The sequence below is a fragment of the Siphateles boraxobius genome, unplaced genomic scaffold (genome assembly GCF_051911475.1).
Source record: "Siphateles boraxobius isolate OS27281-9 unplaced genomic scaffold, OSU_SipBor_1 8, whole genome shotgun sequence".
NCBI lineage: Eukaryota > Metazoa > Chordata > Actinopteri > Cypriniformes > Leuciscidae > Siphateles > Siphateles boraxobius.
Window position 1 is genome coordinate 1247501 of NW_027509208.1, and position 27974 is coordinate 1275474.

General features: G+C 44.9%; 2 protein-coding genes across 2 annotated transcripts in view; both read right to left on the bottom strand.

Annotated features, from left to right (window-relative positions):
• LOC143729596 (uncharacterized) overlaps positions 1–12171 on the bottom strand; it is a 700608-nt gene extending 688437 nt beyond the window's left edge. Inside the window, exon 1 of the mRNA XM_077220925.1 lies at positions 9670–12171. Within this exon, the coding sequence (XP_077077040.1) occupies positions 10174–10872 (699 nt within the window). The 5' untranslated portion in view covers positions 10873–12171 and the 3' untranslated portion in view covers positions 9670–10173. The remainder of the gene's footprint in view (positions 1–9669) is intronic.
• Positions 12172–24350: 12179 nt separating this feature from the next.
• The window catches only part of ehd3 (EH-domain containing 3), a 34580-nt gene continuing 30956 nt past the window's right edge, over positions 24351–27974 (bottom strand). Inside the window, exon 6 of the mRNA XM_077220917.1 lies at positions 24351–27847. Coding sequence (XP_077077032.1) covers positions 27320–27847 — 528 coding nt within the window. The 3' untranslated portion in view covers positions 24351–27319. The remainder of the gene's footprint in view (positions 27848–27974) is intronic.

Genomic DNA, 27974 nt, shown 5'->3' on the forward strand with positions numbered 1-27974 from the left:
TTTAAAGTTTGTTTTTGTCTCTGTTTGACAACCATTGCCTTAATGCACTGTACAGCTTTGCTTCTTCATTTGCCTAAGAACATAGGACAAATAGTACAGACATTAGTCAATCTATGGGATCAGATCAGAGAACAGTAATGATAATGCCTGTGAAGGCCATGCTTGTTAAAAAAAACATACAAAGTCATGAAACTCTAGATGGCACAGGCTGATAGGTCCTTAACTCAATTTGTTAGTGATCACATCATAATCCACATAGTGCAGCTGATTAGTTTTGGTTGCATCATCAACCAATGAGATTGCTGCTCAACATTCAAATACTTGCCGTTGTTTGCTGCTAGCCTAGCAGTATGCAGAGCAATTTCAGAAACCCTCCACCTTCCCCAGCTCCACCTGTTTAGATCTGCTACAGGTAATGTCATGTGTTATATGTTCCGCAGCATGTCTGTGGATGTATTGGCCGTAAAAAAAGTCTCTGTACGTTTTCTGCAGCAGAAACGCAGCAGATCTATTTCACCAAGACCCGATACATTAAAGGACAATTCCGGCCAAAAATGAACCTAGGGCTAAATAACACATGGGTACCGAGTCGACCGTTCTCTGGGATGCGTTTTCATGATAATCGAAGTACCCAGTTTTAACATTAGTTTTAGTTTAACCACAGATTAGCTTATAACGCTAGTGTATGGGGCATAGAATGAGTAAAAATAGAAATCGCTAGTTAATACCACTAACAAGACTCAAAATAGCTCCACACTAACACGGTAGCATAATGAGGGTCTCTACCTGCAAACCGAAGCATTGAGAACTTTGTAAGTGTACAGTCAGTTTAATAAGAAAATACTTTATAAAGACAGTACACTTTGCGTATACAAGCAGGAGCCATCTTTGGAAAACAGTCTCAACCAGTCGAACCACGAACGCCTGGTCGAGACTGTTTTCCAAAGATGGCCCCTGCCAAGTGTACTGTCTTTATAAAGTATCTAATTATTAAACTGACTAGAGACCCTAATTATGCTAGAGTGTTAGTATTAACTATCGATTTTTATTTTTACTTATTCAATACCCCATACACTAGCGTTATAAGCTAATCTGTGGTTAAACTAAAACTAAAGATAAAACTGGGTACATTCGATTATCATGAAAACGCATCCCAGCGAACGGTCGACTCGGTACCCATGTGTTATTTAGCCCTAGGTTCATTTTTGGCCGGAATTATCCTTTAACATTGATATGTCCATTACCATGAAAATCTTTCAGAGAGTTGTGATGACAGAAATAACAAATTCAAGGACAAGAACAAAAATTTCAAGCTGATCTACAGGAAAAAAGTAAATATGTTACAAGGTATAAATTCGTACAATGTGAATTGTACAAAAACGCATGATTATTAGTGTGGCGAGTGTGTGAGAGGCGCGAGGCCGTTGGCGTGATTGATGATGAGCGACACCAGCGCGACGCACCGGTCTCGTATCTCTCACGGAGGAGAGGAAGCATAAAAGGAGGAGCGACGACAGTGAAGGACGAGAGAGGCCAGGCCTGGATTTTATGTTGTGTTTTGTTATGTGACAGCAGTCGTCTATGAAAGTCTGCTGTCTTTACTTTCATTTTGTATTTGTTTATTTTATTATTAAAGTATTTGAATGTTCACCTGTTCTCGCCTCCTTCTTCCCACAACAATGAACTACGTTACAATTAGAAAACGGTAGCCCTAAGCATACTGGGGTGTAAGCAGATTGTACATCATTTGTACATCAAATTAATTGTACATAAAATAGTTACGAATTGCCATGAGATTGTACTGAATTTCACAATAGTTCAACCAAAAATGAATATTCTGTCATCATAATAAACTGAATTATTTTCTATTCCACAGATTTAAACCTCATATTTGTTTGGAATGACACAAGAGTAAGTAAATATTAATGAGATGATTTTGTGTGTGAACTATTGCTTTCAAGTCCTCATTTAGCTTCATATATTTTAAAATCTTCTACAACATGTCTAAACACACAAATCAGTGAGTCTTGAAACTCTCCTCCTGATATAGGGGCAGGGGCTCTGACCCAGGACAGCACAGCTGGGACTTGTCTCAACTGAGTTTGGGAAAATTCCTCCTGAGATGAGACTCTCAAAATGATGTAAACAAACCCTAAAGATGTTTCAACCTCATTTCGAAACAAGATTATGACCAAAGCAACCCAATTGTATTCTTTGCTTTAGGTAAATATTGTAGATATAAAAAGACAAAGCCCAGAGGAATTTCAACCAGTGTTTTTCTGACAACACTACACATCCAAGTATCTAAGTATTGGCATTTAGGGGTTACATACTGTCACAATGACCCTGGAGATTTGAGAAGTACTCAAAGCGCAGGAGCAATGGTTCATAATTCTTTCCATCTCTCTCAGACATATCAGATTACTTCTTCTCCAAAAACATATTTTCAATATTTGTCTTGATTCATCCCTCCTGCGTTTATCACCTCATCGGTTTTCTCGAGCTGTAAATCTGCCAAACGAAAAATCATGTGCTGAACTTTGCCCATACGAGCGGGACTTTTAAGATCATTCCTATACATCCTCCGCACATGCCCTCACCTCAAAGGTCAAAGGTCAGTCTTTCAGTGCATTACATCTCTGTGTGAGCTCAGCTATAAAATTGCACATATAGTAGAAATTCCTCTTTGACATTTCATGGAAGAAGTGCTTTGAACATCATGCGTCACCAATGTTTTGGTTGGCTGCAAGAAGATGATCTCCAAAACAGATATTCACTCAAACTGACAGTAGTGATGGTTAAGACAGTGCCAGGTACAGTTTCATAGCTTTTAAAAAGATCAAATATTCCATGAACACAGTACATGCATTTTTAAGTCATCAGACAAAATTTTGGCTGGCAAATAAAAAATTCCCCAAAACTTACATTTATGAGGTACTATGTCATATCTATGGACAAACAATAACAAACAACTGACTTGGGCTAGCCGAGTACGTAACCACTTTCACCAATCAGAAAAACCAAGCAGCCACAGCAATACCCTATCATCTGTGATTGGGTCAATTGAATGAATTTTCATTGTACGTTTAGGAAGATAGTGACTTGCATTTTCAATTAAAATAAATACAAAAGTTTATTATTTAAAATTAATAATGAAAATAAATCTTAAACTTGATTAATAATACATGTCTTCTAGACTGGGCATTACAGAAAAAAGAATATTTGAATATTACAAATATTCCAAAAGAAATCAGAGAAATGTCCAGGTTAAAAGACATTATGTAAAAGTTAAGACACCACTGCATAGTCTCTACAAGAACAAAGCCAAGCGATACCCATAAGGCCACAAGCTATCAGTTGTGATAAAGCAGGAAATGTGTAGAAATTAAAATAACAAAAAAACTGGACGTCAGTAATATGAGGTTGAGTCATACGTTTAGCCAAGACGGACAGGACAATATCCTTGTGTGTCCTTCACCCATGCCGAGGAGAGAAGTTCAGGACTCGGCCATGGATAGACAAGGTTCACCCACTCTTCCCACAGGATTATTGCTTCCGGCTCACTCACAGAGATAGATTTTCATTGCATCCTGTTTTCCCTTCTAAACACTTGGAAACGAGAACAACTGCACACAGTATGTAACCACAGATATCACAATGTCAGACCGCACGTACAAAAGTAACTGTACTGCATATGGAAAAGAGCTATTTTGGGTTGCTTAAAGGGATACTCCACTTTTTTTGGAAATAGGCTAATTTTACAACTCCCCCAGAGTTAAACTGTTGAGTTTTACCATTTTTGAATCCATTCAGCCGATCTCCGGTTCTGGCCGTACCACTTTTAGCATAGCGTAGCATACATCATTGAAGTGGACAAGACCATTAGCATTTCTCAAAAAAAAAAATGACCAAAATGTTTCGATATTTTTCCTATTTAAAACTAGACTCTTCTGTAGTTACATCGTGCACTAAGACCGACGGAAAATGTAAAGTTGCGATTTTCTTGGCTCATATGGCTAGGAACTATACTCTCATTCCTGCGTAATAATCAAGAAACTTTACTGCCGTACCATGAGTGCAGCAGGCGTAATGATATGACAATGATATAAAGTTTCTTGATTATTACGCAGGAATGAGAGTATAGTTCCTAGCCATATCAGCCAAGAAAATTGCAACTTTACATTTTCCGTCGGTCTTAGTGCACGATGTAACTAAAGAAGAGTCAAGTTTAAATAGGAAAAATATCGAAACACTTTGATCTTTTTTTTTTTGTTGAGAAATGCTAATGGTCTTGTCCACTTCAATGATGTATGCTAAGCTATGCTAAAAGTGGTACCGCCAGAACCGGAGATCGGCTGAATGGATTCAAAAACGGTAAAACCCAACAGTTTAACTAGGGGGGAGTTGTAAAAGGAGCCTATTTCCAAAAAAGTGGAGTATCCCTTTAAAACTGTGCTTTGGTATAACAAGCTTCTTGTGTTGAAGTCTATCCCCCCTATTGACATGCATATTTTTGAGTCCAAGTGCATTATTTTCTTTTAAAATAATTTGATAAATTCATGACACGTTTCACTTTATTCAATAATACCTTTTTTTTGTTTAAATTCATTTTCAGTACATTCAAATAATTAATAATATTATATGTTTTGGTATCTTAAACCCCCAAAATGTCAGGTGTCTGGACAAATTAACAATCTAAGAAAACCATTTACAATGGTGCTTTAATAATAAGAAATTCAAAATAAAATACTATGGCATAATTTTATGTTGTACCAAAAATAGTAATACAAAAAAAGATAGCTGGAAAACCTTTGTCCAGGAATTTGTAGTTTTGTCACAACTGCTTTTCATGTCATACAAATAGAAGCCTGTTTAATGTGAAATTAGTTGCAAAAGTCAGGTAGCGCAACCAGGAAGTCCTGAAGTCATAATATTGTCTTTTAGTATTCTATTTTTTGAATCACTCTAGTGGAACTATGATGTCATACACCGATTAGTCAGTGCAGTGCCGCTTTAAAGCTGCAGTAGGGAGTTTTGAGAAAATGTTGACTTAGCATGAAAATTTGAACAAGCACAACCACTCCCCCACAGCTCCTCCCTCCACAGCTCCTACCTCCACAGCTCCTCCCTCCACAGCTCCTACCTCCACAGCTCCTCCCTCCACAGCTCCTCCCTCCACAGCTCCTCCCCCACAGCTCCTCCCTCCACAGCTCCTCCCTCCACAGCTCCTCCCTCCACAGCTCCTCCCCCACAGCTCCTCCCTCCACAGCTCCTACCTCCACAGCTCCTCCCTCCACAGCTCCTCCCCCACAGCTCCTCCCTCCACAGCTCCTCCCTCCACAGCTCCTCCCCCACAGCTCCTCCCTCCACAGCTCCTCCCCCACAGCTCCTCCCTCCACAGCTCCTCCCTCCACAGCTCCTCCCCCACAGCGGAGCCTGCCGTGAACACGCAGGCTAGTAAGCAGGACCACCGATGACGGCGGATTATAAACAGTTATGGAACATTCACTAATAGGGTCGAAACATCAACAATATGCTTTACATTGACTATGGCCTGCCCATACTTTGACTACAAACTTGGTCCTCAAATCATTATGTATTTTGCAATACATGTAACTTTATAACGTTGCACTCTTTCTATAAGTTATAAATAGATAGTAAGATAACGTTAAAGGATTAGTTCACTTTTAAAAAAACTTTTGCTGATAATTTACTCACCCCCATGTCATCCAAGATGTCCATGTCTTTCTTTCTTCAGTCGAAAAGAAATTAAGGTTTTTGATGAAAACATTCCAGGCTTTTTCTCCATATAATGGACTTCAATAGGACACAAACGATTCAAGGACCAAATGACAGTTTCAGTGCAGCTTCAAAGGGCTTTAAACGATACCAGACGATGAATAAGGGTCTTATCTAGCGATACAATCGGTCATTTCAAAAATAAATAAAAAACTTTAAGTTTTATAAGCACAAATGCTCGCCTTGCTCTGTTCTGTGATGCACGTTCGTGATCCTGTTCGAACTCGTTCATCAAAATGAACAAATCTTTTTTCGAGTCATTTCGTTCGTTGAATGAACGAAATGACTCGAAAAAAGATTCATTCATTTGGATGAACGAGTTCGAACAGGAGAGTCACGAACGACGGTACGCGCTCGCGCTGTGCAAGAGAGGGGTGATCAGCGCGTACACGAGCGTGATTGACACTGCTAAGACATTCCTCCTGGCTCTGATTGGTTGTTTCTGACCGGGAGCGGTGTATTTCTGCAAATGGCAATAGGACCACAGGGAGGAGCCAGAGGAGCTTGATTTTTTCACAGATTATCTGTCTCATATTCTACTGTCTGGACATCATGACAGTTTTAACAAATATTTGTTTACAAAAGTTACCTACTGGAGCTTTAAGTCGAACACATCTACCTTCTCAAGCCCCGCCCCCCAAGGACATGTCAGCCAACCCGGTGTCAGCAAATCCAAACACGTAAAAGACAAATGCTGAATTCAGAACCGCATACTAGTATACTACTCGTTTTACTTTTACCATATCTTTCTATGGCAGAAATGAAAGAGTAGTATGCTAGTATGCGGTTCCAATTCAGCACGACAAAGTTTCTGAATTACTAGTTTCAGATTGGCAAAAAAGTCCGCTCTGCCGACTCAGTTTTTCCACTAACATAGCCGGCTGTCGCCAAGACAATTGTAATTTCCAAAGACACCTTTGTTAGATATATGTCAAGTAGTTGTACATTAGGAACATTTTAAACTGGTAAAGAAAATAAACCCTAAAGCATCATTAATCTTTTGTAATCAAAGCTTTACATGTGCTACTCATTGTCGTGCATTAGGGGGAGACAAATACTCACAAACATCTCCAATTATGAGTCACACCTTAGGTGTTTGTGAGTGACACCATTTTTGTTAAGAATGACGCAGCAGACCGGTTTTCTTCAGAATCAAACAAACACAGGCTAACATCAACAGGCAGATGACATACACACTCTACTATTGAAATATAAGTACGCACAGCAACAAATAGACCTTTCTTATGGCCAGGATGAATTTCAGCAGAGTCAGACACACCAAATACTATACAAAATTTCCAGAGATTGAGTTTAACTCAGCATGGAGATGTTAATCAGGTTTGCTGCATACTAATAGACATTCTCCTCACATACTTGAGAGTGTCTTCAGGTCCAAGCGCTGAGTAACAAACTCGTGAGGCCTCATGCCCTGGGTTCAGCACTTCTCTGCATTGCTGTCAGCCAGCTCATCTTCAGCTCTGTCAACCAAGGGCTCTTCATGTCTGAAACAATTAGCAACTTGATGTGAGCTTTCATGAGTACAACAGTCTAACCTTGACACTCGTGACTCAGTCTTTCAGTTCGGCAAAGGGGAATATAAACAGCACCCTCCACAGATAGGGAATACTTTGATTTACCATTATTTAAGAAAACATTAGATCATTTTTTTTGTAAAAATTATTAGATATGCTAGATAAACTTATTTAACACAATTACCAGCATGAAAAGTTAAAATATAAATGTTCACTTTCTCAATTTAATGCAAAAGCTCAGTGTTATGGATTTATGCATGCAGCTGAACCATTCAACCCTGTTATTGTAATTTATCATTGGAAATATAGGTTTATTGATAGCTATAAACCAACATTTGGTCCCGAACTAGTTAGCTATTATTGTGTAACAACGCATTTCAGAATAAATCTGCAAACCTGTTACTTGTAACACTGTTACTCATTCTGATATAAAGCTACTTTTTAATTTAATAAATGTTATTTGATTTTGGTGTTTGTTTAGTTTTCTATTATAATGAAAATGACAAAAACTAACAAAAATAAATACAAAATAGACAAAAATAGTCCCAAATTTCAGTAAAGTGTTGCAAAACTTGATAACTTTGTAAAATAGTTCAGAACACATGTTGTACTCACTGAAATATCAGTCTCTAGATATTATTGATTCAATTAAATTAATTATTTTTTTCTATTTTTCAAACTCTGAGAGGGGCTTATTTATTTAAAATTTATTTAACAATATTTTCTAATATTTCTAATATTTTTTAAATTTTCTATTTACCAATATAAAATTAGGCCTGACCTGCAACATTGCCTACAATAACTGAACTCATTCAAACTTAAACAGACTCAAAAGAGGATTCTAGTTTTAAACCCGATGACCCTGAGAAAAACATTCACAATGTTTTCTCTCGCTCTACTCTTTTTTCCCGGTATAAAACACACTTTAGAATGTGATAATTTGATCTGACAGATCAAAATTTGTTGTTTAGTTGCCAAAAAGATTACATGGAACCAGTTACATAATGTGGAATAATTGTGAACAGAAGTGAAAGCTGTAGTTTCTCATCTTGACTATATCTTTCACCATCTGTGTTCAGACAATCTTTACAGCTACATTCCTTTTAGTTATGGATGATCTTATCAGCATCATTAATAAAGCATGTATTTGATAACAAGTGCTCACATTTCTGTGCAGTATATCCTCCTCTCAGATATCCTTATCTTGAAAACCATGTACTGTTCTGTCAAAATGAAAATTATTAAATTCCTGCTGCTATTTTCACTGTCATGTATCTCCCTGAGTATGTATATCTATTGTATCATATTGCGTTCCATTTCAATCTGATAATTTCAGTCTATATTAACTTTAAAAGCTATTTTTAATGTACCCAGTTTTGGAAAGTGTTTATTTTTATTTTTTAATGAATGTTATATAATCACTTGTAAAATCTTAAGCATCTAAATGTCACAACCTCAGACATCCCACTCAGGTTCACATCCACAAACAGCATAGATTAGTATACAGCAGGGATTCACGTCACGTGGTGTCTCCAACCGGCTGTGATGGAGTGTTCCTCTTCCTGAGGGATTTAGTTAGAGCGCCGGATGTTTAAGAGCTTTCAAATCATGAAAATCTTCCTCTTCCTCTCATGATTCAACATGGGGAAGGACTCAAGGTCATTGGATATTTTTTTATTTATTATTAAATAAATGTATTAACGTTAAGTGACTCTCAAATATACACTTTTGTCCCTCTAGCGGTTAAAAAACACAACACTACATGCATTTTGCGGAAGAACATTGTTTTGGTAGTGCTTCGGCTCTGCATGAATGATCATACTGCTCATAAAACAAGAGATATCACCAGTTTAGAATAGATAGAAAGGTTCTCAAGCTGACATCAAATGTACTTCCTTGAAAATAAATTCCAGAACAGAGCTACAATAATGAAATGACCCTTCACAATAAATAATGGACAATGAACTCTCTGTTAGAGTGCTACATGGTAATTTATCTGTTCAATAAAATACCTTACTCACCTGCTGAGTAATAAAAACACCATCACCGCGTAGCTTTTACGTTTGAAATCCCCCAGTTTTCGTCATCTCCGAAAAGCCAAGCCAGTCTTGACTCTCTTTATAAGGTTGGAGATTTCGCGTCCTCCATGTCTACCTATCTCTCGCGTCAAAGAAGTGAGCAACTTTTTCAATTAACGGATATGATGAGACACGCACGGGTGACTTACGTAGCACGTATGCACGCAGTTTCCCGCGAAAAACATCCCGTCAGGTATGAAATATCTATAACTTTTAATAAGTTTACTGTAGCCTAGTGAATCAGGGTAAGACAAAACCACGTTCCCTTTCGTTGTCACTCCGAGTTACGTCGGATGACGACGAATGGGGTTTCGCTTAGAAAGCCTATCAACTTCGAGTATTACAAAACGAGCCAATGGCAAAGAAATGCCATGGGTCTGCGGAATTTGCATGGCGTAACTCCGCCCCACCTCGTGGGTATAAAAGGAGGAAGCCGGCAGCAAGCAGATATGTTTTCGCTTCGGAGCCAAGTGTATTCTTCTCTCCACAAGCCATCTCTGAATTGTCAGCTTTACAAACGAGTACCTCGAGTGTTGGTGTGACGGCGATCTACGGCGAGAGCGTGCTTCCTGCTGATCTGTTGCAGTGGTCTGCCAGTCGGTGCGTTTCTCCCCGGGTGCTTCAACACTTGAGTTTTCTCTCACTAAAAGAGCTTACACGTGGCACGTCTTTTTAAAGATGTCTCGCCCGTGTACTTCTGGTTGCGGCAGATTGGTATCGGACTCTGATGGGCACGAGCGTTGCATAGTATGTTTGGGCATTGATCATGCTAGAGCAGCGCTCGTGGATGACTCATGTTCTCTCTGTGGGAACATGACCATCGCGTCATTACGGTCGAGACTCCGTGAACTCGCAAGAGTGAGAGTCCCCTCATCCACCCCCCGTCCTGCGGCTGGTGGCCAGGGTGATCTGAGGGTTACGGTCTGGAACAAGGCGCCGACTATGTGTCCGCGACCCCAGCCCCCCTCTTCAATGACGGTGCCCGCTAGTGAACTGCTGATTCCCGCGGGTCTACCCTCTGGTGGCCCGCGGGCTTCAGTTGAAGCTACAGAGGAAGATGCCATGTCTGTTGCAGCATCACTAGGCGGGTTTGACTCTTCTGGAAGTGAGGGCTCGTCACAGCTGCCACCTTCCGGTGTGCATACGGCTGTGCTCGAGTCTGATCCGGAGATGACGGCCATGCTTTCCCGGGCAGCCGCGAGCATCGGACTTGAGTGGAGGCCTCCACCCTGTCCTGAGCGCTCGCGGCTGGACGATTGGTTTTTGGGTAAGGCCGCCGACCCTCGTCCTCGGCAAACCCCAATACCTTTCTTCCCGGATGTGCATGATGAGATCTCGAAGTCCTGGAAGACCCCCCTGTCTTCTCGGGACCGCTCGCTGGTCTCATCCGCCTTTCCTCCCCTCGATGAGGCAGCTGCCCGTGGGTACACTGGGCTTCCCCCGGTTGAACGCTCTGTTGCCATGCAACTATGTCCGCAGAGTGCTTCTTCTCGGGGCGAGCCTAAGCACCCATCCAAAGCCTGTAGATTTTCGTCGACCCTGGTGGCGAAGTCTTACAGAGCGGCGGGACAGGCGGCTGCTTCACTGCATGCTATGGCCACTCTGCAGGTCTACCAGGCCCAGATGCTCAGAGACATGCACGAGGGTAGGACAAACCCAGGGCTCTTTGATGAGCTGCGCGCCGCGACCGACCTTGCTCTCCGGGCGACGAAGGTTACCGCGCGCTCCCTGGGTTTGGTGATGTCCACAGCTGTGGTCCAGGAGCGACATCTGTGGCTGAACCTGGCTGACATGCGGGACGCTGAGCGGACCCGTCTGCTTAACGCCCCCTTGTCCCAGGCCGGCCTCTTCGGCGGTGCAGTTGAAGACTTTGCCCAACAGTTTTCAACTGCCCAGAAACAGACCGAGGCTATCAAACACATTCTGCCCCGCCGGCCCGCTGCTGCCTCCACCTTGCCGGCCGGGCAGACGCCTCGACCTGTTTCCCGCCGAGGGCGCCCTCCTGCGGCTCCCGCCCCTCCCGCCCGGACCACGCAGCAGCCTCCACCCAGGGCCGGTCGCGGAGGAAGCCGTAAGAAGGCGCCACAGCCCTCTCCTGCCCCGCCCCCCGCTAAACGCCGGGCCAAGCGGCGCTCCTGAGACGGGCTGCTCAGGGATGATGATTGTTTCTCAGGAGGTGGTAGCAGGACCACTCCTTCCCCCGGTGGAGGGCCGGGGGAGAATCTTTTGTTCTCCACTCCCCGCTGCTCACCCACGGGTGGGCAGCACCCTAATGTGGTTAAAGACAGAAACAATCCCCTCTTCCCTGAGCTCACAGAGTTCTCGGGCGACACAGAGCGCCGCCCACAAGCCGTGCTCTCCTCGCCCCCCTCTGTCCCAGAGGCGGTTGACACGGCGTGCCGTCCACGGACCGCTTCGCCCTTGTCCCCCTCTGTCGCCAGACCCCTGGCAGAGCAGGCCCCCGCGGGACGACCAGCCTGGTCCTCCCCTGGCCCCCTCTGCCAGGGTGCGGTTGCTAACTGTGCCCCCTCTCCGGGCCGCTATGCCGTCCACATCTGGGCCAGTTACTCCGCCTCGCTGCCCCTCCGGGGGGACGCCTGTGGCCCGCATGATCCCGTTGGTTCAGTTCCTGGGAGCCTGGCTAGAGCTTCCCCGTCTGTCCCACTGGATCGCGCGTACCGTCAGGCTCGGCTATGCGATTCAGTTCGCACGGTCTCCTCCCCGCTTCAGGGGAGTCCGCTCCACTTTGGTCGGTGGGAATGCCCCTATCATGAGAGCAGAGATTGCCACCCTGCTGGCGAAGGGTGCAATCGAGACTGTCCCTCCAGCCGAGATGAGGTCCGGCTTCTACAGCCCCTACTTCATTGTCCCCAAGAAAACCGGTGGGTTACGGCCAATCCTGGACTTGCGCGTGCTGAACCGCTCCCTTCATCGGATGCCGTTCAAGATGCTCACCGCCAAACGCGTTTTCGAATGCATACGGCCCCAGGATTGGTTTGCAGCGATCGACCTGAAGGACGCCTACTTTCATGTCTCCATTCTTCCTCGACACAGACCGTTCCTCCGGTTTGCTTTCGAGGGGCAGGCATACCAGTACGCGGTTCTCCCTTTCGGGCTAGCCCTGTCTCCTCGCATCTTCACGAAGGTCGTCGAGGCGGCCCTTGTTCCCCTTCGAGAGCAAGGGGTTCGCATCCTGAGTTATATCGACGACTGGCTGATCCTAGCTCACTCTCGAGATCAGGTTTGCGAACACAGGGACCTAGTGCTCCGGCACCTAGCCCGTCTGGGCCTTCGGGTCAACTGGGAGAAGAGCAAACTTTGCCCCGTGCAGAGGATCTCTTTTCTCGGTATGGACATCGACTCGGTCGCCATGTCCGCGCAGCTTACGAGCGAGCGCGCGCAGTCACTGCTGACTTGCCTAAGACAATTCGAGGGCAAGAGTGCGGTTCCACTGAAACTTTTTCAGAGGCTCCTGGGGCATATGGCATCTGCAGCCGCGGTCACGCCGCTCGGATTGCTTCATATGAGACCGCTTCAGCTTTGGCTTCGCGACCGAGTCCCGAGGTGGGCATGGCAACACGGCACGTTCCGAGTACCAGTTACTCCGACCTGCCGTCAGTTCTTCACCCCGTGGTCGAACCTCGATTTTCTCAGGGCCGGTGTCCCCCTGGCTCGAGCTTCCCGGCATGTTGTTGTCTCAACAGATGCCTCCACCACGGGCTGGGGCGCCATGTGCAATGGACATGCTGCTGCGGGCTCCTGGACAGGACCCCAGCGGCTGTGGCATGTCAATTGCCTCGAGTTGTTGGCAGTACGCCTTGCCCTGCACCGCTTCCGGGCGTTGCTCAGGGGTCAACACGTACTAGTCCGCTCAGACAATACCGCCACTGTAGCGTACATCAACCATCAAGGTGGTCTACGCTCCCGCCGTATGTCACAACTCGCTCGCCACCTCCTCCTATGGAGTCAGAAGCATCTGAGGTCGCTTCGAGCCATCTTCATTCCCGGAGCGCTGAACTGTGCAGCCGACGAGCTCTCACGGCTTCAGCCCCTCCCTGGAGAATGGCGACTCCATCCCCAGTCGGTTCAGCTGATTTGGGACCAGTTCGGGGACGCGCAGATAGATCTGTTTGCCTCTCACGACTCGACCCACTGCGCCCAGTTCTATTCCCTGACCGAGGGCACGCTCGGCACAGATGCTCTGGCGCACAGCTGGCCGCAGGGCCGCAAGTATGCGTTTCCCCCAGTGAGCCTTCTTGCGCACACTTTGCGCAAGGTCAGGGAGGACGAGGAGCAGGTCATTCTGGTTGCCCCTTACTGGCCCAACCGGACCTGGTTCCCCGAACTAGTACTCCTCGCGACAGCACCTCCCTGGCCGATCCCTCTGAGGAAGAACCTTCTTTCTCAGGGACGGGGCACCCTATGGCACCCTCGTCCCGATCTTTGGAACCTCCACGTGTGGCTCCTGGATGGGACGAGGCAGGTTTGAGTACCCTACCACCAGCGGTGGTGGCTACCATCACTTCCGCTAGAGCGTCGTCCACGAGACACGTCTATGCGTTGAAGTGGAACCTCTTCGTCAACTGGTGCTCTTCTCACCGAGAAGACCCCCGGAGATGCTCGATCAGTGTTTTGCTTTCCTTCCTTCAACAGGGGCTGGAGCGAAGGCTGTCTCCCTCCACCCTGAAGGTCTATGTTGCCGCCATTGCCGCACATCATGACCTCATCGAAGGTAAGTCGGTAGGGAAGCACGACCTGATCATCAGGTTCCTGAGAGGAGCGAGGAGACTAAATCCTCCTCGTCCTCCTCTCGTTCCCTCTTGGGACCTCTCAGTGGTTCTAACTGCCCTGAAGAGTGCTCCCTTTGAGCCCCTGCAATCAGTTGAGCTTAAGTTCCTGTCGATGAAGACAGCGCTTCTGGTTGCACTGGCCTCCATCAAGAGGGTTGGGGACCTGCACGCATTCTCCGTTGACGAAGCGTGCCTGGAATTTGGGCCGGCTTACTCTCACGTGATCCTGAGACCCCGGCCTGGATATGTGCCCAAGGTTCCTACCACTCCCTTCCGGGACCAGGTGGTGAACCTGCAAGCGCTGCCCTCGGAGGAGGCAGACCCAGCCTTGGCACTGCTCTGTCCAGTACGCGCTCTCCGCGCCTATGTGACAGAACGCAGTGTTTCAGGACCTCAGACCAGCTCTTTGTCTGTTATGGTGGGAAGCTGAAGGGGAAGGCTCTCTCCAAGCAAGGGTTGTCTCACTGGATAGTGGACACCATTGCCTTGGCTTACCAGCAGCAAGGTCGACCGTGCCCCCTTGGTGTGACTGCCCACTCCACCCGGAGTGTGGCGTCCTCTTGGGCTCTAGCGCATGGCGCCTCGCTAACAGACATCTGCAGAGCTGCAGGCTGGGCGACACCTAACACATTCGCCAGATTCTATAATCTCCGAGTGGAGCCTGTGTCCTCTCGTGTACTCGCTTCAACCAGCTAGTACCGGACCCGCTCAGGTGTCTTCGCTTGCTCGCCATTCCACTCCACGGACTGGATACGTGCGATATTTTTCTCAGGTGAGCTTCTCCGAAAGCCCTGAGCTCCTCCAGCACTCCTGACGTCGGCGCCAGTGTCTATTGCCTGTGCGTCGGCTAGGTGCCTCCCGTGTGCATGGTCCCTCCTCTGAGCGACCCCCACATGTGTATTTCCACTGTAAGCCTCTCTGAGCGTGTGTCTTTCCCTTGGCAAGCCACCTTGCCACCCCTGGGGTTGAAATATTCCACCTGCGGCTGGACACCCCAGTGTTTCCCATATGCTTCCTTCGGGTCATATGTGTATTCTCTAAGTCCCCCCCCTCCGGGCTGGCATTAATTGCATACTTCCCCTAGCTTGGGATATGCTTCCCAGTGTACCTTGGTATTCCTGTGTTATATGGAGTCCTTTGTCCAGGCTGACAGGGATCTCGATTTACGCAGGGCACTGGAAGACAGCTGAGAAGGTGGCGTGATTAGACTGGTAACCCCATTCGTCGTCATCCGACGTAACTCGGAGTGACAACGAAAGGGAACGTCTACGGTTACGTATGTAACCCTCGTTCCCTGAGTAGGGAACGGAGACGTTACGTCTGCCTGCCACTTTCCGCTGTACCGCGGGGATCGCCTGAGCTCAGTCTTGGCTCCTCAGCGAAGAAACATATCTGCTTGCTGCCGGCTTCCTCCTTTTATACCCACGAGGTGGGGCGGAGTTACGCCATGCAAATTCCGCAGACCCATGGCATTTCTTTGCCATTGGCTCGTTTTGTAATACTCGAAGTTGATAGGCTTTCTAAGCGAAACCCCATTCGTCGTCATCCGACGTAACGTCTCCGTTCCCTACTCAGGGAACGAGGGTTACATACGTAACCGTAGACGTTTTGGGAGAAGGATGTCACGGAACAGGTAAGGAAAAAAGTGTGAGTACTCAAGTGCAGGAGAAATTATATTTATTTACAAAAGAAAACATAAACACAAAACAAAACCCACGAGGGGGAAAACATAACTAATACATATAAAACAAAAACAGAACATGAAACTTACAGGAGGATCACAGGGAACAGGAAACATCAGACAACGATCCCACAAAGACTGCAAACAAGAGGAGACTTAAGAAGGGAACAAATCAAGAGGGGACAAGTGGAAGAACTCAAACAATAATCAGGTAACGAGGGGGAGGGATCAGACAAGGACAAGAGCACATGGCCCACAATAACAAAACACCCATGTGCAACACAAGACAGGACAGGCATGTGACATTACCCCCTCCCTACGGAGCGGCTACCAGAAATACCATAAGACCAGGGCGGGACGGGAGGGACGGACCAGGGCGGGACGGGAGGGACGGACCAGGGCGGGACGGGAGGGACAGAACGCTTAGTCCTGGGAGGCCAGGGCGAAGCAGACAGTCCATCGGGCGGCCAGGGCGAAGCAGACAGTCCATCGGGCGGCCAGGGCGAAGCAGACAGTCCATCGGGCGGCCAGGGCGAAGCAGACAGTCCATCGGGCGGCCAGGGCGAAGCAGACAGTCCATCGGGCGGCCAGGGCGAAGCAGACAGTCCATCGGGCGGCCAGGGCGAAGCAGACAGTCCATCGGGCGGCCAGGGCGAAGCAGACAGTCCATCGGGCGGCCAGGGCGAAGCAGAAGACCCCCCATCGGGCGGCCAGGGCGGTGAAGACCCCCCATCGGGCGGCCACGACGGTGGCTCCGGCTCAGGAACAGCAGACACCGGCTCAGGAACAGCAGACACCGGCTCAGGAACAGCAGACACCGGCTCAGGAACAGCAGACACCGGCTCAGGAACAGCAGACACCGGCTCAGGAACAGCAGACACCGGCTCAGGAACAGCAGACACCGGCTCAGGAACAGCAGACACCGGCTCAGGAACAGCAGACACCGGCTCAGGAACAGCAGACACCGGCTCAGGAACAGCAGACACCGGCTCAGGAACAGCAGACACCGGCTCAGGAACAGCAGACACCGGCTCAGGAACAGCAGACACCGGCTCAGGAACAGCAGACACCGGCTCAGGTACAGCAGACACCGGCTCAGGTACAGCAGACACCGGCTCAGGTACAGCAGACACCGGCTCAGGTACAGCAGACACCGGCTCAGGTACAGCAGACACCGGCTCAGGTACAGCAGACACCGGCTCAGGTACAGCAGACACCGGCTCAGGTACAGCAGACACCGGCTCAGGTACAGCAGACACCGGCTGAGGTACAGCAGACACCGGCTGAGGTACAGCAGACACCGGCTGAGGTACAGCAGACACCGGCTCAGGAACAGCAGACACCGGCTCAGGAACAGCAGACACCGGCTCAGGAACAGCAGACACCGGCTCAGGAACAGCAGACACCGGCTCAGGAACAGCAGACACCGGCTCAGGAACAGACACAAGAACTGTAACAGTCACAAGAACAAACACAAACACAGAAATAAACACTGGCTCTGGCGCTGGAACCGGCGCTGGCTCTGGAACAGACATTGGCTCCAGCTCTGGAACAGGCCTTGGCTCTGCCTCCGGCTCAGGAACAACAGACACCGGCTCAGGAACAGACACAAGAACTGTAACAGTCACAAGAACAAACACAAACACAGAAACAAACACTGGCTCTGGCGCTGGAACAGGCGCTGGCTCTGGAACAGACATTGGCTCCAGCTCTGGAACAGGCCTTGGCTCTGGAACAGGCACTGGCTCTGCCTCCGGCTCTGGAACAGACACTGGCTCTGCCTCCGGCTCTGGAACGGGCACTGGCTCGGTCTCCGGCTCTGGAACAGGCACGGTCTCCGGCTCTGGAACAGGCACTGGCTCTGCCTCTGGCTCTGGAACGGGCATTGGCTCTGCCTCCGGCTCTGGAACAGGCATTGGCTCTGTCTCCAGAACAGGCATTGGCTCTGCCTCTGGCTCTGGAACCGCAGACACTGGCTCCGCCTCTGAAACAGGAGACACTGGCTCCGGCTCTGGAACAGCAGACACGGGCATGTCCAGGATCCGAGCCAGACGCTCCAGATAGTCCGTAAGTGCCTTGGCGGCCACACAAATGGGCATTTCCGGATCTGTCTCTGACTGGGCAGACTGGACGTGCTCAGTCTCTGACTGGGCAGACTGGACGTGCTCAGTCTCTGACTGGGCAGACTGGACGTGCTCAGTCTCTGACTGGGCAGACTGGACGTGCTCAGTCTCTGACTGGGCAGACTGGACGTGCTCAGTCTCTGACTGGGCAGACTGGACGTGCTCAGTCTCTGACTGGGCAGACTGGACGTGCTCAGTCTCTGACTGGGCAGACTGGACGTGCTCAGTCTCTGACTGGGCAGACTGGACGTGCTCAGTCTCTGACTGGGCAGACTGGACGTGCTCAGTCTCTGACTGGGCAGACTGGACGTGCTCAGTCTCTGACTGGGCAGACTGGACGTGCTCAGTCTCTGACTGGGCAGACTGGACGTGCTCAGTCTCTGACTGGGCAGACTGGACGTGCTCAGTCTCTGACTGGGCAGACTGGACGTGCTCAGTCTCTGACTGGGCAGACTGGACGTGCTCAGTCTCTGACTGGGCAGACTGGACGTGCTCAGTCTCTGACTGGGCAGACTGGACGTGCTCAGTCTCTGACTGGGCAGACTGGACGTGCTCAGTCTCTGACTGGGCAGACTGGACGTGCTCAGTCTCTGACTGGGCAGACTGGACGTGCTCAGTCTCTGACTGGGCAGACTGGACGTGCTCAGTCTCTGGCTGGGCAGACAGAGCGTGCACTGTCTCTCGCTGGGCAGACGTGACGTGAACAGTCTCTCGCTGGGCAGACGTGACGTGAACAGTCTCTCGCTGGGCAGACGTGACGTGAACAGTCTCTCGCTGGGCAGACGGGACGTGACCAGTCTCTCGCTGGGCAGACGTGACGTGAACAGTCTCTCGCTGGGCAGACGTGACGTGAACAGTCTCTCGCTGGGCAGACGTGACGTGAACAGTCTCTCGCTGGGCAGACGTGACGTGAACAGTCTCTCGCTGGGCAAACGGAGCGTGAACAGTCCCTGGCATGGCCCCTCTTCTCCGCTGAGTCCTCATTAGGTCGGATCGTTATGTCAAGGAACAGGTAAGGAAAAAAGTGTGAGTACTCAAGTGCAGGAGAAATTATATTTATTTACAAAAGAAAACATAAACACAAAACAAAACCCACGAGGGGGAAAACATAACTAATACATATAAATCAAAAACAGAACATGAAACTTACAGGAGGATCACAGGGAACAGGAAACATCAGACAACGATCCCACAAAGACTGCAAACAAGAGGAGACTTAAGAAGGGAACAAATCAAGAGGGGACAAGTGGAAGAACTCAAACAATAATCAGGTAACGAGGGGGAGGGATCAGACAAGGACAAGAGCACATGGCCCACAATAACAAAACACCCATGTGCAACACAAGACAGGACAGGCATGTGACAAAGGATTGATGCTGTATTGACTCATTATTTAAATTTTGTTAATTTAGAACACGAAAAGTTACATAGTGTTGTAGGCCAACCTTTAAAAGGATTCATTCAGAGACGCATATTGCTTTTTTTTTATCACATGACATGCATATCAATGGCACAATCAAATCTATTTATTTATTTGTTTGATATAAGAACTTTTTTTTTTTCTGTTGGTTAATTTGATTGACTCTTAAACAAAGGTTTCAGTATTCTTTTTTATTTGTTTGTTTATGAAATGAGGCATTTTATTTTATTTTTAAGCACTCTTAAACAAAGGATTCAGTCAGTGGTATTCTCTTATTTTTTATCACGTGCCAAGATTATCAATGGTGTATTCAAATCTATTTGTTTGTTAATTTGTTTGTGAAATAAGTACTACTTTTTATTTTTGATTCTTAAACTACGATTTCAGTCAGATGTATTTTATTTTTTATCACAGAAAATGCGTATCAGTGGTGCAACAGACTTCCTGCAGATTTGATTTTACATTCCTGTTTTAAGTTGTTTACCATGAGTATAGGGCAAGTCTTACTGTAAAAACTTCTGCTGTGGAAAGAAGTAAACCTTGAGTTGATATTTTCATAACCGTTAATTTCTTCATTTTGAGCAATTCATTTGTGGCTTTTCTTGAGTGTTTTGGTCATTGTCTTGTTTTTGCAATGTCCTCTTGAGGTTCAGCTCCAGCTTTTAGACAGATGGTCTCACTTTCCCTTCAAGTACTTTCTGGTTCAGTGTGGAATTCATGGCTGACTCTGGGATGGCGAGCTGGCCAGACCCTGAGGCACAACTGCAGCCCAAACCCATAAAGCTTCCATCACCAAGCATTACAGATGGCCTGAGGTAGTTTTAACCAAAGGCATACATTGGTTTTTGCTATACATGTCAGGTTTTGCAGCCTGTCAGCTCTAACTCTGTCTCATCAGTCCACAACACTATTCCAACACCCTTCAGATTTTACCTGGCAGTATGTTTATGAGAACATAAATCCTATAATCTCATAGGTTTGCTGGTCACTCCCAACTGATGTTAGTGATCAGCTCTTGTGGTGGGATCACCTGGCCTGGATAGATAACTTCGGGGTCCATAAGAATTTTATTTTAGTTTAAAAAAAAAAAGAAATTAATACTTTTATTCAGCAAGGACACATCCAATTGAAAAAAAGACAATAATGTTACAAAATGTTTCTATTTCAAATTCTCTTCTCTTGAACTTTATATAAATCAAAAGAATTCAAAAAAAATATCAGTTTCCACAAAAATATTAGAAAGCACAACTGTTTTCAAGACTGATTATAAAAAGAAATGTTTCTTGACACCAAATCAGCATATAAGAATGATTTCTGAAGGATCATGTGACACTGAAGACTTTAATACTGACTGCTTAAAATTCAGCTTTGCCATCACAGGAATAAATTGCATTTTAAAATATATTAAGATAGGAAACAGTTTAAATTGTAACAATATTTCATAATCTTACTGTTTTTGCAGTATTTTAGATAAATGCAGCCTTGGTGAGCATGAGAGACTTCTTTCAAAAACATTACCAACCCCCAGATTTTTGAACAGCAGAGGATATAATTTTCCATATTGTGGTTTGAACAATATATACATATAGTTTTTATTTTATTTTATTTTTTTAAATACAAAGTTTTATTATCTTATACATACTTTCGCCACACCCCTGTAGCTTGTCCTTAAAGGGTCACTCCACCCATTTGCATTCAGATTTCCATTGTTAGAAATCCAGTCATACTATTGAATGGTCGTGCAACACTCTTCCATTTTCCCCTGAGACGAGAGAAATCCTCTATTTACCTTTTTCACTTCCTCCTACAATGACGCAAAATTCGTCATTTTACGTCATTGTAGGAGGAAGTGTAAAAGGGGGGGATTCCTGTGAAGACTGAATACACAGGGTACTGAATACACAGGCGGATGCATTATGGAGAATCTGGATTTTGACGAAGTTATGGTAGAAACGGATGTTCGTGGCTACCTTTATGAGCCACAGTATAGCGACGAGCAGCTGAGGGCTATGGAGGAACCGCAGGCGGCTGAAGCTGCTGTCACCACAGCCGATGCAGACGATCTGCCTGCCGCGGATGAGGAGCCCGCAATGGCTCGAGCTGCGGCAGATTGGTGGTGCCTGTGCTCTCACTGTGCGCCAATGGACACAGAATAAGAGTCTGTCTGCTGCCGAGAATTCCAGCGGTGCTACGGAATCGGAGGATGACACGGACGTGTGTGTTGTTGCTCACCCGAGTTTCGCACCCCATATGGATAGCGGCGTCCTGGAGACCTACTTTAGAATACCTAACGTCAACTGGCAACGTCAGCCAAAGCCTACAGGGTCAAATGGTCGTCTTTCTGTAAAGTACGTTTATTTTCATTTTGTTAACACGCTAACGTGGCAGGTTCATTGCACAAATATCTTGCAGTTAAACTAGCTACTGTAGTGGGAGTGGTCTGCGGAGCTGAGCATTGCAATGCACTATGGGGATTGTTGTCTACAATCCACAAGCACTAAAAAGTCATTTTCTGCCTTTTATCGGCCAAGAAGGTCCCAAATTAGAAATTTATGATACTATTCTACTACATATATGACCCACGTTCAATACATATTCATGTCTCCACCGGTGGAATGACCCTTTAAGTGAGCATTTTCATCACTTGGAGAGAGTATTCCGTGACGGGACGTGAGGAAGGGTCAGGTGTTCCCTGCTTATCATATCCTGCTGTCAAGAACATGTCCAGATGAGAATCCACCCTGTGCTTGCGTTTCCTAGGACATACAATACATGATGCAACAAACAGGAAGCCATCACTCACGCAGACGGCCCTGTTAATGCAGGACGAGGATCTGCAGAAAACATTATGTACTGTCTCCACCGGGAGTTCCTGTGTTTAGCATGAATACCAATGTTTTTTCTAATGCTGTACATCCATCTGACCTGTCTATCCCATTTCTATACAAAGACAGATTTGAAATGTTGGTAACGCTTCTTTTTACAGTCCTGTTTCCCATGTACATACTATGTGCTTATTATAGTAATTACAATAACTGGGTAATAACTAGGTACTAACCCTGAACCTACCCTACCCACAACCTAAACCCATGTACTTACCCTATATTACCAAGTACTTTCTAGGTAAGTACACTATAAATACTGTACTGTAAAATGAAGCGTTTCCGAAATGTTTTGGGAAAGCGGAAGGACTATTATTACTGCAGGTATTGAAGTGTAATTTTGTTTTGTGAATTAACATTGTGAAGCCAAAAAAAATATTTTCTCTAATACAAAACCTTTGCTATTTTTGTCATTGGTTTTGTTTAAAATGCCATTATTATGCATGTTCAGATATTACTTTTCAAGCAGTATGTAATGTAGCTGTTTGTGAAGGTAAAAGGTCTGCATAGTTATTGCCTCCTAAAAGAAAGAGTCTATTCTGTCTCACTTCCTGTTAAACACCAACATAACAATTTAACAACATGCTGTTTTCATCGCTGAGGAAGACTCTGGAGCTGAAATTCAGATATGGTTACAGGCATTTTATTTCTGACATGCGCTGTAAGCGGTACACCAATCACAGTCTGGGCCTTCTGACCAATCAGAGCAGAGTAAGCTTGCGGAAAGGAGGGGTTTAGAAAGACTATGGGCCCCATCATACACTCAGCATAATGCAGCGCCAAATGTTTGTTGCTAGATTCAGCCCGATGAAGTTATCATTTTCACGTCTTGCACCACGTTGTTTAAATAGCAAATGCATTTGCGCCTATTTGTGCTGTGTGTTCGGGCGCATTGTTGGCATGTTGCTATTTTGAGGAAACTGAAATAGACTGTGTACTGTTTTTTTTTGTTATTTAAAGATCGTGTTAGTAATATGCAGCAATAGGCGGGTCCAACGCGCATACACTCTGCTTATTACACACAGGAATGCGCAGCAGCACAGAAACATGCCAACTATTAAAAATAAACGGATTACAACGTAAAAGATTATTATTGTGTACATAAAGATATGGTGGAATCCGGCTTGTCCCGTATGGTCTGCTTGCGCGCCTCCGTTTCCTCTCTGCAGAAGCGTTCAGTCTTTCCACAATCACATTCCGTCATACAAATAGCAATCCGCCATGGCGCAAACGCAATTGGCATTTAAAGGGAATGGGAGATGAGACTCTGATTGGTTTATTGCACGTAATGCCCAAAACACACGCATTACTCACGAAGAGAATAGAGACAACCCTTTTAGACCATGCGCCCATCACGCAGACCATTTTTCCCGTCGTTAAACTAGTAAAAGTGGATTAGGAGACGGCCCAAGTCCACTTGCACTGTGCGCTTAGATCATTAAAATAGGGCCCTGAATCTTTAAACAAACCGTTTTCAGATTGTTTGAGAAATGAGGTGATGTGCAAAGTATGAGAAAATGTAAATGTTTTTTTTTTTGGATGCATTTAAACCAACTGTAGGAGCCCTCCAAAACAAAAATTAGGAACCTTTAAAATAGTATAATTGGGCCACTTTAAGTGTCACCAACCATGATGCCAGAAGCAAAAAATAAATGAACCCCCCATGTGAATCAGACAAGGAAGTAAAGAGTAAAGAGAGTTGTTATAATAATAATAATAATAATAATAACTTTATTCTTATATAGCGCCTTTAAAGCAGCTTCTCAAGCCGCTTTACATAATAAAACAAGCAAATTTAAAATACAACACAAATAAAATACAATAAAATGAAAGTCAAGTAAAAGCTAACCTAAAAAAATGCGTTTTCAATAAAGATTTGAAATTACTTAAAGAATGGAGGGACAGCATTCCAAAGCCGAGGCGCATAGGATGAGCAAGCCCTATCCCCTACAGTACGCAACCGAGTCTGCGTTGTTGTTTTACTCTGGAATAAGTTAGGTCGCATGTAACAAGACTCAAACAAAAAAACTTGAACACAAAAGAGCTTTAAATGAGTTTGACCTTTATTTAGTTGAGTAATGTCCACCTCCCTGAACAGTAGTGTCTCACATAGTTTGTCCGCACTGGTTTAAACACAATGAGCAACAGAGCATCTGTGCTTCACACAAGCACACATACACAAACTACTTCACAATACATTTGCAAACCATATTGCACCCATATACATGTACATTGGTCAAACACACAAATACACAACCCTACTTTATGGCCCAAAAAAATCTGATGTGCAAAACCTCTGGAATTTTTTAATTTGAGACTCACATCAAACTGTAAATGGAGCATTAATGAAAGTCTTTGAAGAAGGTCAGTTAATTCGGTAAGCATGTAATGGTATTGCAGAATAAGACAATGTGCTTTATACATTTCTAATGTCACAAATCTGATTGAGGCGGGTGTGTCTCAAGGCACAAGGCAGATTTTAGGTTTAATTCATCAAACTAAACAGGCTTAGAGGTTTTGTTGGAATCAGTGGAGATATTTCACATAAGCAACTGGGCAGTCAAATCAAAGCAGATCAGATTTAAAGGAACAGCACACACAGTAAAGATCCTGTCATTTAGTCATGTCCATCAAAATGTGTATCATTTTTTTTTATCTCATGTTGTTCGAAACCTGTATATCTTTCTTCTGCTGAACCCAAAATATGATATTTTAAAGAATATTGATTACCAAATAGTTTTGGTTTCCATTGACTTAAATTGTATTTTTGTCCATATACAATGGAAGTTAATCTGAACTGAAACTGTTTATATACCAACATTCTTCAAAATATATTCTTCTATGTTCCACAGAAGAAAGTAAGTCATACAGGTTTGAAACGACACGAGGGCGAGTAAATGATGACAAAAAAATGTGTTTTTTGGAGGACTATCCCTTTAATGTCAGGGATGCCAAACGTCAGTGTGCCTCATAACCAATCATGGCATGCCAAATTACAATATGTACATAATATGGCGATTTTCCGCAAATAATCACTTGTTTCAGAAGACATGTAATATAGTGTTTTAAGCTGTATCAAATTATTTTATGACACTTTATGGGGCTTTTTTTGAGCTTGTATAGAAACAAAGCAGATCTCCTTTTGTTGTCAACCACAGTATTTAAATCATACAGGTTTGAAAATACATTATGTTGAGTAAATAATGACAGAATTGTCATTTTCTGGGTGATCTATCCCTTTGAAGACCATTTAGTTCAGTGCATAAAACCTTCAGATCCTAAATATCTGCAGGAGAAAATGTGACAGCTCTAGATAACTGCTTTTCAAGGGGTGTATAGAGAGGTTAAGAGTTCATTAAATGCTGATATAATAAAGTAATAGGACTTCTAATACATATTAGATCCAAAACCGCTGCTCTTTCAATGAGCATTTGAATGTAGAAACTCTCATTCACATCATTTGAATAAAGTGTAACAGCCGTTTCGCAGCGTCAACCTATTTTTTGTTTTCTTTGGAAATCAGGCCGGAATTACTGTATATAAACACTAATATAACCCAAGTTAGTTTAGATATGTTAAGCATTAACATATACAGTATACTATCGACAAGGTTACTAGCTCTACGGGTCCATCAAAACACTAAACATTGAGTCTTCGGACATGACGGCTATACAGTTTAACAGTCTCTTGGTCAGGCTAGAAAGGACTCGCATTCATTAAGATGCCGCCTTAACAAGAAGAGAATACAATTACACCTAGTTATAAAAGGAATTTTGCTTTACTCGTTCCATTTTACCAGTTGTGCATGTAAAACAACAACTGATACTAAGATTCAGAATAAAATTCATGTTTTTCTGCAGTAATTGATGTCTCACACCCCACCTGAGACACAGATCAGTCTGATATACATCACGTTCAAAAGTTTGGGGTCAGATTTTTTAAAAGAAATTATTTTTATTCAGCAAGGATGCATTGAAAGACATTTATAATGAAACAAAAGGTTTCAACTTTGAATAAATCCTGTTCTTCTGAACTTTCTATTTTTTAAAGAAACCTGAATGGATCTCGCTTTTCCCAAACAATTTAGCAACTCAGCTGTTTTCAACATTAAGAATAATAAGAAATGTTTCTTGAGCATCAGATCATCATATTAGAATGATTTCTGAAGGATCATGTGACACTGAAGACTGGAGTAATGATGCTGAAAATTCAGTGTTGACGCCACAGGAATAAATTACATTTTAAAATATGTTCAAATAGAAAACAGTTATTTTAAACTGTAATAATATTTCACAATATTATGGTTTTTTATTTTATTTTTGATGAGCATAAGATACTTTCAAAAACATATTATAGACCCCAAACTTTTGAACAGTAGTGTAAATTAAACATGAAAGTGAAATATATTGATAAAGCATCTTAGCACATCCTTACCAGACGTAAAACGCAAAACAGCTATGCAACATGACACAATGACAACCAATCCGAAGACATTAATGTTTAATGTAGTTACGTGAAGTAGGTCCAATGAGATTTCACCGTGTGCGAAGCTAGCAAGCATAATGTTGCATAAATGCAACCAATCGATCGACAAAACGTGCTGTTTTACATATAATATATTTTATCGCAACACGTCTGGTTAGGATACAGTGTTAGAGTCATGATGGCTGAAAAGATGAAATTGAATATGTGGCATAAAAAAAATTACTGTAGAATCTGAAAGCACACATAAAACGATTTTAAACCCTGCAGACAGTACGACTTGTTCATAAAAAAAGAAAAAAACTAAACTAAACTAAAAAAAAAAAAAAACACCATACGCAGGTCAAAATAGCTGAAACGGTGGATCATTTTCAAATCCATTCTTGCAATTGAAGCATAAACCACACATTTCAAAGAAGTCACTGTTTTTTTCTATATATAATGGTTGTCCAGGCATCAATAATTCAACTGCAACCAAAATGCACACTATTCGCTTTTCCAAAATCCATCCAGATTCCAAGCTGCTTCAATCTTACTCTGTGACTTTTCTCTTGGAGGGCGGCACAAGATGAGCAGGCAGTTCGCTTGGAAGCTCGTGACCTTCTAGTTTGACCTTGATCAGGTGGTTGGCCAAGGCAAACTCCTCGTCATCGAGCATCCCATCTTTATCAATGTCAGCCAGCTTCCAGATCTTACCCAGCACAGTGTTTGGCAGCTTGGACTTCACCATCTCCCTCTTGGCATTGGCCCCAGTCACTTTGCCATTGACAGGTGAGAGAGTGTAGAAGATTTCATCATACATGGGTTTGTCACGTGCCACCACCCATTCGACTTCATCAATGCCCTCGCCGGCTCCCTCGCCATATCCGTGTCCGAACGGCCCGTTCATAGTGCCCTCGAAGGCCCCACCCTTCACCATCTGATTGGGGCGCTGCGTCTCCTCCTGGCGTACCAGAACCATAAGCTGGGCAATGTCGTGAGCCAGCATGTCATCCACGGAGTCCAATAGCTTCATTTTCAGAGGCTGGAACTTGTTCAGATCATGTGCCTGAAGCTGATCCTATTCAGCGGGAAAGAATGTAACAAAAGATCCTGTCAACATCTGTTGATACTTCTAGGGTAAAACAGCTCCACTCCCCTCACATACTCTGTCCCAGACAGGCTGTTGCTGCTTGGCAATATAAATA